The sequence below is a fragment of the Pleurodeles waltl genome, chromosome 4_2, assembly GCF_031143425.1.
Source record: "Pleurodeles waltl isolate 20211129_DDA chromosome 4_2, aPleWal1.hap1.20221129, whole genome shotgun sequence".
Lineage (NCBI taxonomy): Eukaryota > Metazoa > Chordata > Amphibia > Caudata > Salamandridae > Pleurodeles > Pleurodeles waltl.
This window is the reverse complement of record NC_090443.1, coordinates 464,362,269-464,383,039: the sequence shown is the minus strand read 5'-3', so window position 1 is coordinate 464,383,039 and position 20,771 is coordinate 464,362,269. Positions and strand designations below refer to the sequence as shown.

At 43.6% G+C, this 20,771-nt stretch overlaps 1 protein-coding gene across 1 annotated transcript in view; it reads right to left on the bottom strand.

Moving 5' to 3' along the window:
* The window catches only part of LOC138292914 (complement C3-like), a 2,405,892-nt gene that overhangs the window by 1,818,475 nt on the left and 566,646 nt on the right, over positions 1 to 20,771 (bottom strand). Inside the window, exon 11 of the mRNA XM_069231788.1 lies at positions 6,359 to 6,514. Within this exon, the coding sequence (XP_069087889.1) occupies positions 6,359 to 6,514 (156 nt within the window). The remainder of the gene's footprint in view (positions 1 to 6,358; positions 6,515 to 20,771) is intronic.

Here is a 20,771-nt window from a genome sequence, read left to right as displayed (position 1 = left end):
CCCTGAGTTCAATGACGTACTTGATGACACACATCAGGTTTAATTCCCATGGCAGAACAGCACTTGCCTTACTGGCTATGCTTGATGATAGTTGGATGACAGTGGATAACTGTGCAAATTTCCTTAATTTTACTTGATGCGTCATAGGCACTTGATAGAGTAGATCATGGTATACTAATCAAACAGCTGAAAGTCTTAGATTTTCATGGCACAGTACTGAACAGGTTAATGTCTTTCCTTGGATAGAACTCAACATGGTGGGTGAATCCTATTCTTCCAGCAGCATCTCTTGTGGGATCCAAAAGAGTTCTACATTGTCTCCTTATTTGTTCAATATAATTGTGAGACACCCTTGTGGATATTATTTGTTTATTTGGCTTGAATCTTTACGCTAATGCTGATGACACCCAACTGCTTAATAAAATGAGCACTTAATCCAAAAATGCCTTAGCTTTGAGGTGGGGGAGGAGAGGGGTGTGACTGCAGAGCAAACCTGAATGGATGTACATTTATTAAACTGAAAAGGGACATACATTCTTATTATCAGTTTCCTTAGCAGTCTTCTGTCTGGCAGCTCAATTTCAGTTTTCTCCCCAACCAGCCAAAACAGTAAAGAGTTTGGGAGTAAAAATTGATTCTTCTCTCAAAATAGACTGTCAAGTGGCCTCAGGTGTTTCCTTCTATATCTGTGACATGCACGTCTATGCCCGCTTCTCTCACGTTTATCTTGAGAAAGCAGATGCATCGCCATCATGGGCACATTTAGTCAAGAACAGACTACTTTATTAGTCTTAACTTTAATATGAACACTAACTCAGTGCCTGCAATCTGTTCAAAATCAGGCAACCTGCTTAGTGGTGGGAACTCCTTGCTTTAACTCCAACATTACATTACTGCAATCACTGCACTGGCTTCCAGTACAAGCATTGTATCCTTTCTAAACCCAAGCATAGGTCACAGTGTTATATATGGCAGAGTGCCTCAGTTCACATCTGAGTGCTTCCACTGATCTTCCACTAACAAGACCCTCTGTTCCTCCAACACTGTCTGTCTCTGCATTACATGGTTTCGTAAGGTATACCTTGATGGCGGAGCCTTTTCAGTTTGAGCATCCACTCTCTGGAGCAACCTTTCCAAACAGCTTCAAATGATCGCTAATTATCTATCTGTTAGGAGGTTTCTCAAAACCTGGCTCGGCTTCTTCTGTTTGACCTCCTCTTTCTTGCTAGTGCCAAGAGACCTATGGGTGACAGTACTCTTTATCAAATCCTAAACTAAACTTAATTCCTAAGAAAGATGGGCATTCTATTTACCAGATCTATTAACTGGGTTAAATATTGGCAAGATGTACTTATTTGCATTAAAGCTGATTCATTTGGTTTGTTAGTTTATAAGGAAATAGTGTGCACTGTAGAACTGGTGATGGTCGGAAGGAAGGAAGGTAAGACCTAATGCCGTGAACCCCTGCATGGCTGACATTGTAACTGCGAAACCAGATTCTAGTCCCAATCTCGGCTCAACACGCTGAGATTCTAGGCAAATAATTTAATCTCCCAGTGTCTCCCTCGTCAGGGGTAGTAAGCACCATATAAATGCAATTCAAACAATGTAAATTAAATAAAAATGCATCTGGACTTGCATAACGTAATCTGGTACTTAGGTAAAGTGCTCCAATGCCCTTGGGGCAAGTTTGATTTATATAAAACTAGAAAATAAATAATAAAAAAATGAGCCACATTGGATACTGGTTTGCAGTATTTTCACAGCATGGAATACATCTTGAAATTACCTGGAAAATCCCAAAGAACTCACAGATACAGGGGGAAATGACAAGCGTGAACCCCTTCTATACTAATTAAGTCAGAATCCCTGTTACTTAAAGTCTTTCATAAATGTTGCAAACTGAACATGCTGAATCATGGCAATGTTTAGACAATACAAATAAAATATGGTCTTAAGATTCATCTGAGAATGGTTTATTGGCCACTGCCAAATTTGATATAGTTTATAATTCTTCAAATTATCATTAGGTAGGTGGTTTTCCCTCAGAAAGGAGGGGAAGGCAAATACTTTTGCAATACCCCTGATCCTAAAATTCGACTTGAACTGTGGAAGCTCTGAGTGGGTATTAATCAAACCACCATCAGAGGTGGTTAATTTCAGTTTTCAAATATGAGGATAAAATATGCCCTTGCTCAGACTGTGTTGAGTATACTAAGGAACATATATTACTAACCATGATGACAGCAACATTCAACAGTAATAACCATTTAACCAATATCTAAGTAATTGTGCCTACAAACCTTAATATATGTTTGACAGTGTACAATTATGTTTATGCACAAAATTAAAGATCGAGATAATGTTTCATTGTTTATAATGATGCATGCTTTTATTAATGTCGTAGTAGCTTACAAACAACCCAGAAGCTACTTGAGGATCAGATGTGCATTTCTTGGGCAATCAGGCAGTTACTAGCTTGTAGTTGGAGTTAGAAATATATCCACTGTGAGACTGTACACCAAGAACTAATTGCATTAGAGATTTTGAGGGAGTAACAAGTATCACAGTCTATGCAATGACAGGTGATCATGTCTGAGAAACAGAATATTAACGAATATTTTTTGCAGTTCCTTTGGTCGACACCTCAAAATAAGGTTATTCTGACATTCTATTGATGAGGTAGGTGGATGTATATCAAATGATGAATTAGGAGTGGTGGAAACTGAAGCTCTTCTTCTTATAAAAGGCATCCAACGAGTATACCTTCAGTATTATGACCGCTTCCTGTCAAGGTTTTTTTCTCTATCAGACTGTCCAACCTGTTTTTTATATTCTTTTTTTATGAGAAAGCTTTAAAAGGAAAAAAACAGATCTGAACATTTCAAGTATCACTTTTCATCTCAAACAGGCAACTCATTGAAAAGAGAACTTGCCTTTAGATATAGCATTTTAGTTTCTACAAAGTGTTTGGGGATGCTGAATATAGGGGGTGATATTCAGTGTTCATTTCAATCAAGATACCTGCTATACATTTTTTAACATACTACTTCCCCCATTCTCTCAAGATTCTTACAACATTACACTGTCACAATCTCGCACCTATTGCCTGGCAAAACTATTTATGCTGAGAAGAAGAAATATACCTGCTTTTTAATTTTGACTGCACAAGAAAATTGGACTAAAAACACCCAAATTTGCTCTGCAAACCTGACAAAAAGTTGGACTTAATGATTTGTGCATTTTGGTTCTATCTGGAAAAGCGAGGTCTAGGGACAACTACACAAACCACTCATGAACTGGGAAGTTTTTGTGACACTCAACAGATTTCATTGTGCTAAGGAGAAGCAAATGAACTACACCAACTGATTAATACTCTGATTAGGGTCATTTTGTATTCCTTTAAATAAAAAAACACATAGCACTTCCCACAACACATATCAGGTTATATACATAAAGGTCTCCCTGATGATTTGTATTTTGTATTTGTGTTTGGTATTTATAAAGCGCATTCCGGCTGAAGCATCGAAGCGCTGAAAAAAGAAAAGTAAGTGCAACTGAGTTAGCGCGGGAACAGCCAGGTTTTAACAAGCCTCCTAAAAGCCTAAAAATGTTGTTCCTTCCTTATGCACAGAGGGAGTGAATTCCAGCATCTGGCTGCTTCCACCGTAAACGCCTTGTCACCCCAACTGGCTTTATGAGTGCGAGGGACCTGAATAAGAAAGGACCCCGTGGATCTAAGTTGCCGGTTGGGCCTATACCAGCATAGCCTGGAAGATAAATAATCAGATCCACTTCCCTGTATGGCCTTATAAGTGAAACATAAGATTTTAAACTTAATGCGATTCGCCACCTGCAGCCAATGCAATTGTTTCAGGCTGTCATTAGCAGAGGCTGAGCGCGGAAGATTGAGTATAAAGCGAGCAGCTGTGTTCTGAATTAACTGAAGCTTCTTGAGAGATGCCTTATCCAGATTAAGCATTAAGGCATTACAATAGTCCAATTTAGACATGACCAATGCTAAAATAACAGTAACTCTCCATTCCCTCTGCAAGTAAGGGAGAATTTTTTTCAACATTTTCAGGACCCAAAAGCTAGCTTTAATAACATGATTGACCTGCAGCTTAAAAGAAAGAGTATTATCAAAAATAGCGCCCACATTTCTAGTGGCGATAATAGGAGCCGGTAAGGCTCCACAATCTGTTGGCCACCAGCAAGGGTTCCACAAACCCTTTACGGATCCAAAACATAGAATTTCAGTCTTATCGCTATTAGTTTAAGCCAATTTGAGCCCATCCACCTACTGACTTCCTGCATATAGTTCTTAAAGTGATCTGCCACTTCCTCCCAATTCTTGGAAACTGGGATAATCAATTGAGTATCATCAGCATAGGAGGTAGGCATAAAACCAAAGTTCTTCATTAGTTTAGTTAAGGGTGCAACATGCAGATTGAAAAGCGAGGGGCTAAGCGAAGAGCCCTGGGGGACACCACAAGGTAAGTGATAAGCTGGGTAATGTAAAGTCCCCACAATTCCCTCTAATTGATCTCTCTTTCAAGAACGATTCGGGGGTATTTAAGGCAGTGTCCCTAATCCCTGTCTGATAAAGGCGGGATATCATAATCTGAGGCAAAATGGTATCAAAAGCCGCAGACAGGTCTAGCAGAACTAATATTGCTCCATGTCCCTCATCCACCATTCTACGGATCTTATCCGAGGTGGTGATGAGCGCTGATTCGGTGCTATGTGCCTGCCCAAAGCCATGTTGGGAGGGATCTAACCCTCCTGAGGTAATTAGGAAATTAGCTAGTTCCTTATTAATATGTTTCTCAAAGATCTTAGTCTGAAAAGGATGTCAAAAAATAGGTCGTAAATTACTCAGCTCTTGTCTTGCTCCAACTGGTTTCTTTTTTAATGGAATCACCGTAGCATCCTTCCAAGCAGGAGGGTAGGTGCCTAAAGTTAGAATCTCATGATAAATAGGGGCTAGAGGTTCCGAAACAAAACCCAGGGCAAGTTGTAAAACATAGGAGGGGCAAGGATCTTTAGGAGAGACTGATTTAATTTATAACATGAGATTTTACATTTTCACCGGAGATAAGGGTTGAAAATTTGTTAACAAGGGACGCTCTATTTCTAAGCTGTTATCCACAGCCTCAATTGGACCATCCATTCCTTCTGAAGACTTAAAATTAAAGTCAATTTGTAAAATTTTATTTTTGAAAAAAGCTGCAACCTTATTACAGAACTCTTGGGAGTTTTCTAGCTCCAAAGGAGGTGTAGGAGTAGTCAGAGTCCTGACTACCTTAAAATGTTCTCTGGGGGTATTGGGTGCCTCTTTAATTTTCTGATTGAAATTTTCAGATTTGACTTTAATGCTTGCCTCTTTGAAAGTTTTCAGAACGTCTCTTAGAATATCTCTCTCAGCAGAGTTAGGGTTAAGCTTCCATCGCCGTTCTTGTTGGCGGTATTTCCTTTGAAGCATCTTAAGATCCTTAGTAAACCAGGGATGGCTCTGTCTTTTCCTCGCACGTGGAGCTAATTGTTCCATGGCCATACCAATTCCCTTGTTAAAACTATCTATAGCCGACAGGGATAGATTTTTTCTAGCTGCCCAACCTGCCTTCAAAGCAGGTTCTAGCTGCTTTTTCTTGATGTGATTCCAACGTCTGACAGATTTTCCTTTGCTACAGGACTGCTGACATGCATGAACCTCAGTAAAATTAAAAATAAGGAGAAAGTGATCAGTCCAGCTTAGCAGGGAGTTGGTCAATTGTAGCTGATCTCCAGATCGAGTAAAAATCCCATCCAGTAAAGGGCCTGCTACATGCATAGCTGATGTGACTTTCAACTCCCAGTCTAAAGCTGTCAGAAAACTTATGATGATGAATTCATGAGGCAAAAAAACAGGTCAACTAGCCAGTCCTTTTATCCAGTATTCTATTTGGATGGTTAATCTGCTATCCTCTATAGCTAAAACAATTAAACTTCAACTGAAACCCAATAGATTTGACTGATTTACTTACATCAACATTCAAATACAAAAAAAACAATAATTGTCAAATGGGACCAACGTAAGCGTAACTGAATACTATTCCTATGTCATTTTATGTTTTCAGGGCTATAGGTAGATATGTGAAACCTATGTTAAAAATAAATAATTCTAAATAGAAATCATAACGCTAATCTATTTAAAAGTTTAACACATTACTTTAGTACTTTACCAGCTATTCAACTTTAACAAACATACACTATTTGTTCTTTTGAAGGTTAGCCAGTGTCCCGGGCAAATTATTCTCAAAGGGTGAATATAGAATACATTGTATCCACATAGAGCAGAAGCATTCATGTGAGTTACCTCAATATGTAAATGTCCACTTAGACTTGGAGTATTTAGTCTCATCAATGCTACTCCATCTTCATTTGTGCGGCTTGAAATGGTTTCAGTGGTTGTAGCTTCACAAATGACCAAAAGGCGGGGAACAGGTGATTCGTCAGGGTTGGTAACCACCACCTAAATTATATATAATTGTTGGGGGAAGAGAACAAGCAAGAAGGGACCCATTAGTGCACAAGAATGCAAATACGTTTTTCACAATCCTTTTGAATTTAGTCACAAGGTTAGTCCCCAACTAAAGAAATCACAGTTCACCTTATTTTGCTCTTTTATTTATCTAAAGAATGAAAAGAGAATAGAACAAAATCTGAATTTCTCTATTTTTGTAAGCCTTATTTCCTTTATGTATGTAGAGAAACCTAATACAACACATTCAATAAAGCTTTTCATAGATGTCTATACCTGTCTATATGTGTGGACAACATTCTGAAGATATAAAGGTTGATATCCACCGAGTTATGCTTCTTGGGCAGGACTGATACACTTATTGCACAATTAGCACAAAGAATAATGTACCACTTTGTGAAGACCTTCAACAATAGGTCAATTTCAGCTGTAGCTGACCAATAGACCAACAGAAAGAAAATTATGTTATTCTATGGTTGCTAGTGTTTAGAGCTGCTAGGGTCGAAATTGTCCTGCATTTGAACATGCTGTCAGATGTAAAAGCAGCATTAGCAGTGATCTTTAACTGCAGTGTCAAGCAAGATTGCAAGTTTGCCTAGCTCTGTTTTTTATATTAATAATTATACAGTGTTCCCCAAAGTAAGTTATCAATCAATCTATCAATCCATTTCTAAGAGGGCAAAGCTACTCCAGATTAGGGTGACCACCTGGCATTGAGGCAAATTCTGGACAGGACTGTAAAAAATTCAGGACAAAGGGTCAAATTTCAGGACAAAAATTCAAGAACATACGTCAGTTTTACAGACACACGCAAGAGAGGCCATGCCTCACTATGTTGTCAGTGCATTTATTTACTCTTTTTTAACATAGCACTATTTATTCACTGTAGTCCTTTTGTGATTGCCTCCTGGTATGCTACATTCAGGTGTCACATTACGTCCTTGTTCAGTCGTAAATTAATGCCCTTCAGTACTGCGGCAAGGCCATCACCCCTACCCAAATCTACCCGATCTTTCCTGAAGAGAAAGTAACAGCAAAATGTTGATTATGTTTCTGAACATTTTAAAACCCCTGGCAAACAGTTTGGGAAACATTAAGGTAATTAACCTTATGCTAGTTTAAACAAACTGAACAAAAACATCTGGCTTACCCCAACCACCCATGGACTTTCAACCTAACTTTTTTTTTTAAAGAGGCAGGGCAGATGTGTGGGTGACAGTCTACACCTAATGTCAGGATGTGATGTACCCATGACTTGTCTGTAGTCTCACTGCACTACAGTGTATGTCTGGGACTCTACATGTATCTCAGAAATGGGAGCCCGGACTACCAATCAAAGATAATAAAAGAGGAGGATGAAATTGAGATCAAATGGGAGATCCACGGCAAGTAATTCAAAGGGTTGTTGCTAAAAACTGGATAAATAAAGAAGAGAAGAACAAGGTGGGACAATTTCTAAAATCAGACAAGATGGGTCCACCAAGACTATACGAAGGTTTTGGGTACCTGGGGAGTTGTCTCTGCACACAGGAGCGAAACAGAAGGGGCACTGTCAAGTGGTTGACCAAACAACACCCACCCACATTGGCAAACTCTTCTGGTGCAATGGTCCGCTGTTAGTGCTTTTGAAGGGTGAGCAGGGGGCAGACCCCTTGCAAGGTTGTGTAAGGCAATTGCCCGCTTTGTCCATGTCTTTATATGGTTTTGAAATTGAGCAAAAGCCAAACTAGAGATCTGGGTTATCCCTAAGTGTCAAGTACACATAGAATCTTCAAAATATTTGGGATGTAAATTGTACAAACAAAATTTACAAATTTTTAAATGTAATTAGTGTTTCTTTGACATATGGCACTGTTTTCACCTTTATATACAATTAGATCTCAGATTGAACTGGGAACCTTCCTTACCTGCTCGTCCTTCATCCCTTCTTCAGACAGGCCGCACATCTGATTTGGTCACTGCAGTGCCATCGGGAGCTCTTTCCACTCTAAAGCTAACTGTGACTGTGGCTGGAATTGGTCTTCTGGACTTAGAATGCTATTATTCAGCTGCACAGGTCCAATGGGTGGCTTATTGGCTTTCTGCCCACCTCCCTGCATGAGATGGGGTTTACCAGTAAAGACTTTTAAGGAAGGCTTAATGCACTGCTCATTGTTTCCTACTGACCATTCTACGGATCACCATCCGGGGTTATCATGCACGGCTTTCTCTTGCCTTGCCAGACCCTGTAAACTCACTGACACAAAGAAACCCTATGCTCCTGCACTACCTTTGCTAAGCCTTCCCACTCGCACAGGATGGCTGTGCTCAGAGCAACTCCATCAGTGGCATGTTGCAGGTGTCCTAAAATTGGGGACTTTGTTTCTGAACAGTGAGCTACTAAATTTCCAAACCTTTGTGGCAGACTACCATCGTCGCCCCGGTCAACTCCTTACTTACAACCACCTTAAATAATCATTAAATGCCCTATTTCATGTCTGCCACCTAGCACTAACCCTACAAGATGTGTGACAGAAGCTCTGTACCATAGGAAATGGTGGCAAACTGATAGAATGGGTGTACAGACCTATCCTTCAACATGGAAACCACTCCAGGTCTTCTCGTCATACTACCTGGGTGATTGATGTGGCCACACCTCTGCAAGATATGGACTAAAATACTGGAAATTCCCCACAAAGTATCCCACAGCTGTCACTTTAAGTAAATTCATAGTGCTTCCTTGTGAATGCCTTCTGCCCGTTGGTTGCCATTGGCCTTGTGGTTTGTAACTCACAATTTGTTGCTTTCAATCTGCTGGCTTTTTTTGTTTTAGGCTATGCAGCTTGAATTTGTCCCTTCCCTTGCCAAAACCTTATTTACAGTATCCTGCCCAGTGGTCCCTTTCTGTAAACAGGCCTGTAAATCTTGTTCTTATCTTATAATATTTGCTGTGCATTCAAAGAACAAAGTCAAACGTCAGGCTCTGTCTACGGTGGAAACTTAGTGTTTACTTTCCTTTCTCTGACTTCAAAGTGAGAGGATTTATGCGACAATCTTGCTGGATACTGGGGTTAGGAAAGAGTTTTTTCTATCACATGACAACATTTAAATAAACTTCAGAATATATCAGAATCAGAAGTACAAATCAAGCACATTTTTGTTAATTCTGAACTGTGCTGGAAACAAATACCTTTACATGATTAAAACAAATCATTGCATTAGGTGATGCAATTTCCACACATCATCGTCTGTGCACAGTATAGTTTGATTTGAAAAACTGTATATCTGTGCAAATGTAATGGTCAATTCAATCAAAAATGTGTTGTCTCTAATGGCAGTGTGTTAGCATACCATCCATACTGCACTCCACTCTGCTCTGCACCACTACACGCCACTGCACCCTACTCTGTATCACTCTACTTTACTCCACATTATGCCACTGCACTCTACGCTACTTCCCACTATGCCTCTCTACTCTACTCTGTACCACTCTACTCTATGCCACTGCACTTTACGCCTCTCTACACCACTGTGCTCTGCTCGTCTGCACGCCATACCATTCCAGTCTAGGGAACACCAATCTAATCTGCACAACTCCACTCTCTGCCACTCTGCAACACTGCACTGTACGCCACTGCACTATAAGCTAATACACTCTATGCTAATGCACTTTACTCTTTAACACTCAACTCCATGCCCCTGCACTCTACATCAATACACTGTACATCACTCTAATCTACTCTGCGCTTCTGCACTCTATGCTACGGCACTCTACACTACTTTACTTAATGCCATCACACGCTATGCCACTTTATGCAACTCCACTCTAACCTGCACCTCTCCACTCTAACCCACCTCACTCTACTGTGAAATCATCTACTTTATGCCACTGCACTCTGTGCCACTGGACTCTACCCTGCACCTCTCCACTCTATGCAACTGCACTCTACTCTGAAACAATCTATTCTATGCCACTGTACTCTATACCACTCTGACCACTGCACTCTAGTTCAATGCACTCTACACCACTGCAAGCTGACACTCTGCAACACTGCACTGGCCGCCAATATACTCTACACCACTCTGCTCTGTACTACTGCATTCTGCACCAATATACTCTATTTCACTGCATTCTATGCCACTCTACTCTGCCCAGTGCCACTCTATGCAACTGCACTCTACACCAGTGCACTCTAAACAACTGCACTGTATGCCACTGCCCTTTACTCTGCACCACTGTACTCTATGCCACTGTTCTCTGTACCACTCTACACCCCTGCACTGACACGCTACTCTGCAACTCTGCACTCTACTCCACTCTAATCTATGCAACTGCACTCTCGGCACTATACTCTACACCACTCTACAATACTCCACTCTTCACCACTCTACACCATTGCTCTCTATGCCACATGAGTCTACTCTGCACTCTACAACACTGCACCACTCTGGATTAATTACTGCACTCTCTGCTACTCTATTGTATGCCACTCTACTCCACTGCACTCTATGTAACTCTACCCCATGCCACTCAATGCCACTGCACTCTGCGCCAATGCACTCTAAACAACTGCACTGTACGCCACTGCCCTCTACTCTGTACCACTGTAATCTATGCCACTGCTCTCTGTACCACTCTACTCCACTCTACATCACTGCACTAACACTCTACCCTGCAGCGTTGCACTCTCCACCTCTGTACTATACACCTATGTACTACTGCATTCTATGCCACTGCACTCAATGCCACTCTGCATCACTGCACTCTACAGCACTTTGCTCTACTCTGCACCACTCTACACTACGCCACTGCACTCCCTGCAGCGTGAGTCTACTCTGCAATCTATGCTACTGCACCACTCTACACTACAGTTCTCTCTGCCACTCTATTATATGCCACTCTACTCCACTGCACTCTATGCCACTCTACTCTGTTCCACGCCACTCCATGCCACTGCACTCTAAACCACTGCACTCTACGCTAACACACTCTAAACAACTGCACTGTACCCCACTGCACTGTACTTTGCACCACTGGGCTTTAAACCACTGCTCCTATGCTACTCTACTCCACTCCACATCAATATGCCACTAACGTTAAGCCATGCTGAACAGCAGCTACTCTGGTGTATAACATGGCTAATGGCTAAAACACATTAGCAAAGCCAATAACTCTTTGGTAGATGAGACCTATTGCTTTGCCAATGTTTGTTAGTACTATGAGGTACCAAAGTACCTGAAAGAACTGTGAAAAATACAATTACATTATAATGAAGGCTGCTACAAAAATCGCAAATACATTTCGGTTAAATAAAAAAAAAGTGCTTCTAAAATACAGATTTGAATAATATACAATTTATACCTAGTACTAAAAAAAATTATAACACTCCATTAAATCACACACTCCACAGCTCACCTTGAAACACCATTACAATACCTCTCTAAAAGAAATATCTTTGCCACCAGAAAACTTCAAGTGACTCCTTTCAGTAAAGTCAATGCAGGTTTTCAAGCCCCTTTGTATTTGCAGATTTACCAGTTGGGCACATTTGCATGTTTTTAGGGAAGGAGACCCCCTGTCAAGAAGGTCTGATTCTTATCTGACTGCCCCTCCCTCCCTCGGAGCACTGGAGACTCCCTGCCTTCGAGCCCAGCTGGGGAAACTGATCTGCCCGTAATTTCGCCCTGCCTCCATTGCTCTTTAGGTGAAAGGCTAAAATTATGGACAAATGCTTCTCATGGAGGTTGTGTGGAAGGCAAGAACTCAGAACTCTACAGCCAACCAACAGAAACATGTTATATCCAGCCAATGACAAATGATTAATTAAAAGAAAATACTTTAATCTTGTAGAAAACGAAAAACCACATAGGTACATAAAAATGTCATGAACAATGTTGTGGTCACCTCTCCCACTATGTTATGTTTTGGTATGGTATGGTACAGTATGGAATGGTATGGTATAGTATGGTATGGTATGGAACAACTTCATGGCATGGTATGGTATGTTATGGTATGTTACGGTATGCTATGTGTATTTGTAAAGCACACTATTACCTGCAAGGGGATCCTGGCACTGAGCAGGTGTGTGGGTCTACCCCTGCTTATTGTATGTTATTTAATTGAAAAGCCAGGCCTTCAGCTTCTTGTGGAAGAGAGTTGGAGGCTCCGATGAGAAGTGGGAGGTCGTTCCACACTTTAGGAGCAGGGTAAGAGAATGCCTGTCCTCCTGATCTTGTTCTCTATATGCATGGGATATGTGCAAGTAGGAGTACTGTGCAATGGAGGTGTCTGTATGGTTGGTGGAAGGAGATTTGACTGTTCAGGTAGGTGGAGACTGAGGGCCTGATTCTAACTTTGGAGGACGGTGTTAAACCGTCCCAAAAGTGGCAGATATACCACCTACCGTATTAAGAGTCCATTATATCCTATGGAACTCGTAATACGGTAGGTGATATATCCGCCACTTTTGGGACGGTTTAACACCGTCCTCCAAAGTTAGAATCAGGCCCTGAGTTCTGTAGTGCTTTGAATGTGTTTGTGCGTGGAGTTTGAATTGAGCATGTTTGTGTATTGGGAGCCAGTGCAGCTCCCTGAAGTGTGATGTAAGTTCTTTGTGGGAGGTTGAGGGTAAGTTTGGCTGCCAAATTCTAGATGGTTTGTAGTCTCATAGTGAGTTGCTTGGTGATCCCTGTGTAGCGGTTTTTCCCATAGTCCATCTTGGTGGTAACCCGGGCATCAGTGACACATTATCTAGTATTGCTTAAGACCCATTTGAGGTATCTATGCCGAAGATTACTATTTCTGTCTTGTGTTTGTTGAGCTTGAGACAGTTAGTTTTCTTCCAGTTAGCAACATCCATCATGCAGGAGTTGAACTTGTTTCTTTTTTTTCCCTAAATATTTTTATTAGTTTACAGACAAAAGGATGGTATAGCAGAAAAAATAAACTAGTATGAAACACATCAGTGAAATGACCAAAATAGCAGAGCTGTCCAGCCAGACAGTGTGGCCAATAATGACCGCCATCCAGAAAACAATCATAACATTAAAAGAAAACAAACCATACAGTAATAATAACAATAAAGCATTCACTGCTAGCGCTGTCTGCACCAACAAGTCAAAAAGGAAGGTGCAGAAATGATGCTCTACCCTACCTGGTCTCCTCTCCCATTCCAAGCGGCCCTCATGATATAAACTCTCTGATTTCTCCATTCCAGGGATACCCCTAGCTGAGGACAAGGTTCAAAAGTATCCCAGGGTAATCCGCCCAGCACTCCCAAATTTTGTAATATTTCTTGGGGCAGCCACTTACCATGTAGATAGGAAGTTCGAGGCCCAGACAGCAATCCAACATCTCCTTCCATACCTCCAGTGAGGGAGCCCGTGCCTTCTTCCAGGCCTTTGCAATATCACATTTAGCCGCTTTCTTCCACAAGTGCACCTACCAGTATCTGTTTCAATCTATGCCATCTGAGATGTGAAGAAAAGCACACCTCAACGAGCTTGGCAGGGAGAGACCCAACACCTCCTTCAAACAATCAAAGACACCTCTACAAAAGGGTACAAGAGTTGCACAGCCCCAGACAGTATGCACAAGTCTCCCGGCACAGTCTGACAGCACAGAAAATCGAAATAAGGCCTTTCCTCCAAAACTTTTTCTTAGTGTAGTAGACCCAATGCAGATAGCGCAGCTTAATGACACAGTACTGCTAAGTGATCGCCACCTCACGCAGGGAAGTCAACCCCTCCCTCCAGTCATCATTGTCCAGGGGGCCTAGGTCATTAACCCAGGCCACTCTGAGGGCTGGAAAAGTGTCTCAGGCATTGACCACCAGGGAGCAGTAAATGACTGAGAATTTGTGTTGCAGGATGTTGCTTAGTAATATTTTGGCCTACGGGGGCTGAATTCTGGGATGTCCTCTGTGTGTGATAAATAGGGCTTAAGGGCATGGCAGAGCTGCATATATTTGTAAAATTGGGTCTGATGAAGTTGAAACTCTTCCTGAAGGGAAAAAAAATTATTTAATTATGTCTCTATCAAGGATGTCTCCCAACCTGGAGATTACAATTAAGTCCCAGCGGCGGAACACCTGCACTGCGGTGACATGGCATAAAACTGTACCCTCCCACAAGGAGGGTCTCTCTGGTGAGGCGCCTCCCCCACCCCATGAACCTACTTATCACCCCTTCCACCTCATAAAGACAACCCAGGTTGCCAGGGGGTGTCTCAAGGAATCAGCCCCCACATAGCAAACGCAACAGGGTTAGTGTATAGGCAGGATCACCAAAGCCTCTGAATCACCATTAATTCAAGACAGTTCTATAGTAGAACCTCACATCCAGGGTGGCGATGCCCACACCGTAGTTAGACTTGTAACACTTGGAGAGTGCGATATGCAAGAGGCCAGAAGCCCATAGAAAATCCAGAAAAAGGAAATCAATACTGAAGAAGAGGGACGCAGTCACTGGGAACGGGAAATTTTGGAGCTGGTGCCAGAATCAGGGAAGTGCCACTACCTTGAAAATTGCAGATCTGACAAGCATAGAGAGATCCATTGCCGCCCAGTGTTTCAAATCAGCTGTCAGAGGGTCCAACCGTGGTTATATGTTTAGGGCCCATGCCTGGGCCTCGTCCGTAGTGATGCAATGTGCGTGGATGATGCTGACCAGAGGGATCATGTATGTGTTGAAAAGGGAGAAGACTGACAGCTTATGTCCTATTTGTTAGGAAGGAGCAGATGTATCAGAGGGCAGGCCCTTGGATGCCAAATTCGTGTAGGCACTTGATGAGGATATACTGTGAAATGATATCAAAGACTGCAGATAGGTCCAGGATGATGAGTGCTGCTGTGTCTTCTCTGTCAAGGATCATGTAGATGTCAACTGTGACAGGAATGAGTGCTGTTTCTGCTCTGTGATTGGGCCTGAGTCCGGGCTGCATGGTATAGAGGAGCTGGTGTTTGCTGGGGAGAATGCTGAGGTGTCGGGTAATTCATTTCTCTAAGACCTTTTCAGGGTATGGTAAGAGAGAGATGGGTCTGTACTTGGAAAGCACAGCTAGGTCAGCAGATAGTTTCCATGAATAAGGGCATGACACTGGCATATTTCCAGTTGTCTGAAAATGTGGCTGAGTTGGTGGACCCCCCAAGGATGGGTGTTAGTGCTTTGATGATCACTAGGAGTCTTTTAGTGAAGGTGTGGTTGACACAAGGGTCAGATGCAGCTTCTGTGTGGATGATCCTTGTGGTAGCAGTGATTTCAACAGTGGTGATGGCAGGCCATGAGGTCAGTGTTTGTGATAGACCTGGCCCTTTTTTTGAGAATTCCCAAACTTTTTGCCTTCCTCCTCTTTTTCTGACCTATTTCTGTTGGCTCTAGGACTCTGAGCTCTTTATCACTGCTGATCAGTGCTAAAGTGCATATGCTCTCTCTTCTAAACTAGGTATGATTGGCTTACACCTGATCGGCACATTTAATTTACCTGTAAGTCCCATGTACAGTAGTATCCTTTATTCCCAGGGCCTGAAAATTTAATTCTACTAGTGGGCCTGCAGCGCAGCTTGCGCCCCCCACAGGAGTAGCCTTTCAAACCTGTCTCAGGCCTGCCACTGCAGAGCATGCATGTGCAGTTTACTGGAAACCTGACTTTGCAGGTCAAAATACATGCCAAGGCCTAAACTTAATTTTTACTACTCCTAAGTAACCCCTAATGTAGGTCCGAGATAGCCCTATGAGCAGAGTGCTGTGTATGTAAAAGGTAGGACATATATCTTTATGTACTACATGTTCTAGTAGTGACAAAGAGCCTATTTAGTTTCTCACGACTGTGAGTGCTGTCCTTCTCATTGGAGTGCATTGGAATTGCCCTGATATATGTCTAAGTGGAATCTTCCGATCTATGAGGGACAACATGGGCATGTTAAGTATGTTTGGAATGACAGTGAGAAATGCTGCTTTCTGGTGTAGGTTGATTTTTTATTACCATCATAGAAATCCCACTTTTAGAAAAGGAGTATGTCTCTGTGCTTATGACTTTGGTGTTTTGCAGCTTGACTCCAATCCCTGTCTGGGGTAGAGTGACATACTACGCTTTGTGGATGCTTTTCAGACAGCCAGTACACAGGGAGCCAGGAGGAACTTCCATATGAAATGCTTGCCCTGTGCGACTGATCTGCTGCCTACTGATTGTTAGGTGGCTGAACGGACTGCCACTCTGCCAAGTGACACTGTGTGAAGGCCTGCTGCTGGTTTCCTGTTTCTGGGTGTCCCCAGTGTGCTGCTACGGGCCACCCAGGATTCAGAGGTTAAAAAAAGGGCTGCTCCTTGCCCTGCGATTTAAGTGCCTGGGGAGCACTATACTTTGCTCAGGCACATCATCAGAGAAAACTGCTGTTGAGGCGCAGTGAATAGGAAGAGTCAGCTTGAGGGGCACCCCCCAGCTTATGAAGTAGTGTGTGCCTTTCCCCTCCTCTGGTGCCCAGGGCTTCTGGGGCCGTCTTTTAGTTTGTACGGACAAAGTGTGCACAAGATAGGGCAACCGGGGTACAAGCAGGCAGTCACTCCTGCTCTCGGAGCCCAAGGGACTTGGGGGCATATTTATTCTCTGTTTGCGCCAAATTTGTGAATTTTCGTTTATGCGAATTCAGAGCAAACTTAACTCCATATTTATATTTTGACGCTAGACCTGTCTAGCATCAAAATATTGGAGTTTGCACAATTTTTTGGATGCGTGAACCCACCTTGCATCAATGAGATGCAAAGTAGGCCTTCCCATCAAAAAATGGGAATAGCCCCATAGCGCCATATTTAGCTACCCGTCATACCAGTGATCTAACAAGGGGCCGCCTGCATGGCACTGGGTGCAATGGCCATGCCCAGGGGACACTGGTCCCCTCTGCTGGTCATTGGGGTGGTGGGCAAGTCTCCTGTCTTTCCTAAGACAGGAGTCATTTTAGGATGGTTGTGCGCTGGGAAATGATGCAAAGCTGGTTAGCAGCATTTTTTTTGCCGTTAACCAGCCTAACCACATTTTTGGATGCACATCCTCCTATTCCCATATCACCACCCCCACCCAGCTAACGTCATTTTTCTTGATGCTAGCCCAAGCTTAGCGCTGGCTTGCACCATTCCATAAGTATGGCACCTGACTGGCACTAAGGAATGGTGCAAGCCGGTGGTAAACTTTTTGGTGCAAAACTGCAATAAATCAGTTTTGCACCAAAAAGGTTAAATATGCCCCTGAGTGCTCTGATCAGTTGTAGTACCTTCACTGCCACGGCCCAGTTCGACTGACACTGGCCCAGTGAGATTGGCAATGCCGCTGAGGAAGAAAGAGCACTTTGGCCACCCCTCCCTCCAGTGAGTCTTGGGAGGCAGGCGTAGAGTTTAAGGCAGAGGGACTCCACTGACGGCGGCTGACAGGCAGGGCTTGACAGCCCAAGGAAGACGCCATTGGTTGCTGCCACCAACTGTGCCTGAAGCTCTCTGTGCAACTGTGGATGGTTTGTCCGGGTTGGGAGAGACCCCGGGACATGCAACACAAAGGTACTGGGAATAGCAGCTGCACTGCATAGTCCCGGGCAGCTGCTGTGTGAAGTCGAGTGCCTGGACTGACTGAGGTCTCCCAGTGGGATGGAGGGATCCAGAAATGGGGATTCCTTCTGTGTAGGCTCCCTCCCTAAATGGGGAGGTGGGACTGGACCTTTTCGACATGGCTGCAAGGTGGGAGGGAACCCTTGACGGAGGTCACATCCCTGCTGAGCCCCCTTTAGGACCATATTTATGGGATTAGGCGCACAGGGTCTCCTGTATGGGATGTGATGGGATTTTTCCCACCAGATATCCTGCGGGTAAAGTGCAGGGGCGCTGTGTTTAGGGGCTGCACAATAATGCTGAGAATAGGTGTCCCCCCTAAGGAGTTATGAGGGATGATACTTTATGGATTCCCACTCAGTGTATGATCTTTAATACGAGCACAGAAGCTCCTGTGCTAGGTGTGGTGGTCTCTTTTTCTCTCCGTATAACTGCTAAAGGAAGTGCAGAACATGCTGAAGCCTTCATTTAGAAGGTGTTGGTGACTACCTTATGTTCTACATTTCCCCACTGTGTTCTTTCACCCTCAGTGTTTATGTTATATTTCCTGACGTGGTGTAATATCACGTTGTTTTTTCATCACTTGGGTAATGTGAATAATCTCAGGATCAACATTGTGTGCATTAAGAGAGTATGGCCCTCATTCTGACCTTGGCGGTCTTTTCGCAAGATCGCCGAGTTACCGCCGCGGTAAAGACCGCCGACCGCGGCGGTATGCCGCTGCGCGTATTCCGACCGCTGGGAGCGTTCCGCCGGAATACCGCTAGCAGCCACACTGGCGGTCGGCGGGAAAGTGGAGACTGGTCAACCTCCACCGCCACGCCAGCAGAACACCGCCCCCAGAATTACGACCCACATTTCTGTGTGGCGGTCTTCTGTTGGCGGTCTTCTGTTGGCGGTCACGTCCCTATGGCTCCCGTCGCCTCCCGGAGGACCAACGCACAAGGTAAGTTGATCGTCCGTGAGGGGAGGGGGTGTTGTGTGATGTGTGCGTGCATGGGGGTGTGCGTGTGAGTGTGTAGAGGGGGTGTGTGAGTGCGTGCATGCGGGCGGGGAGTGCTGCTGTGCCTATGGGCGATGTGTGTAGTTCGGCGGGTGCGCATGTCGGCATGTATGTGTGCGGGTATGTGTCCCCGTTGTGTATGTGTGTGTGTAGGGGGTGTGTATATGTGCATGTTGGGGGTGTGTGCATGTCGGGGTGCGTGTATGTGCATGTCGGGGTGGGGGTGGGGAGGGGGTTCGTACCACCTCTGGGGGGTGGCAGGGGGGTGGAGGGTGTGGGGGGAGGACTCGGGGGGGCAGTGGGGGGTGGGGGAGACCCCTATCAGTGCCAGGGAAGGAATTCCCTGGCCCCAATAGTGCCTACCGCCATGGTTCGCATGGCGGTTCCCGAACGCCAGAAACCGCGGCGGTAAGCAGGGTCATGATACCGTTGGCGGTCTTGGGTCAACCGCCGGACCGGAGTGCGCAGACTCCAGCCCGTCGGTCATGACCGCCGTGGCTGTCGGAGTGGGGAAGTGGCGGTCGGTCGCGGCGGTGACCGCCGCGGTCAGAATGCCATTTTTAATACCGCCGGTCTGTTCGCGGTCCGACCGCTGCCTCTCCGCCGACCGCCAAGGTCAGAATGAGGGCCTATGTTTTCTGACATGCAAGAGGGAAATGTGTCTTTATGTTTGCATGCATATGTTTATCTGTTTGTAAACTGGTTCCACTCTTTCTACACATTCAGGACCATATTACAGGCTTCTTTAATATAACAAGGTTTTAAATTAATTAAATATTTAAATGAAAAAAGTATCTCATCTAAAAGTCAGCAGTTCAAATTGAGCAGTTCAGGGATTGTCTCTGTTATCATTTAAGATACTTTTTTTTATATAAATGATCCACTTTGGTCAGTTGTTTTAAAGCCACTTCAGGGTGCTGCCTTTTTCCTCATGTATGCTTGGTGTATTGATAAAATCCATTCTTTGTACAGGAGGTTAATAAATGTTTTCACATGTTTGGTAGTAGTAATACCAGTGAGTTAGCATTCTCTGTGTCTTTCCTTTTATGTAGCTCGTACAGTCCTATGCAATCTCCTAGTAATGTGTAGCCTGCGTTTGTACACTGAAAAGGGAAATTGACTGAGATGGCCCAACAAAGGGGGTTGAGAAGCAAAGATCATGTGTTGCAATACATTAGTAGTTCAAAATGTGGTTTAGGAAATAGCAATAGGTCAACTTGATACTAGTAATATAGGCAATCTAATTTAGAAACATGCAATGTAAATATGTTACTGCATTTGCCGGTCAAAACATTTTCTTGAGATTAACTGTACTACTAATCTACTTTTTGTTAAGTTCTTTCTTTTTTACACCAGCAACCAAGGGCCATAAAAAGAGGGCATCGGAGGGTCAGAACGAGGCTGTCACCACCAGTGCTCTAGCAGATGGAAGTACCACCACAAGTTCAGTGGCTATGGCTGATGGCTCTGCTGGCCCCTGTTAATAATATTTCCCCAGCTTTTACCTTTTCCCATTTAATATGACTTCCTCCTGTATGTACTAATACATAGCTTTCTTCTGCTTGGTTATTATGCTTTCCCTTCCCATACCTTATATATCATATGAACTGATACTGTAAGACCAAGAGAATATATTAGGCACTCTACTGAAAAGACTGCAGAGTTTGCAGATCC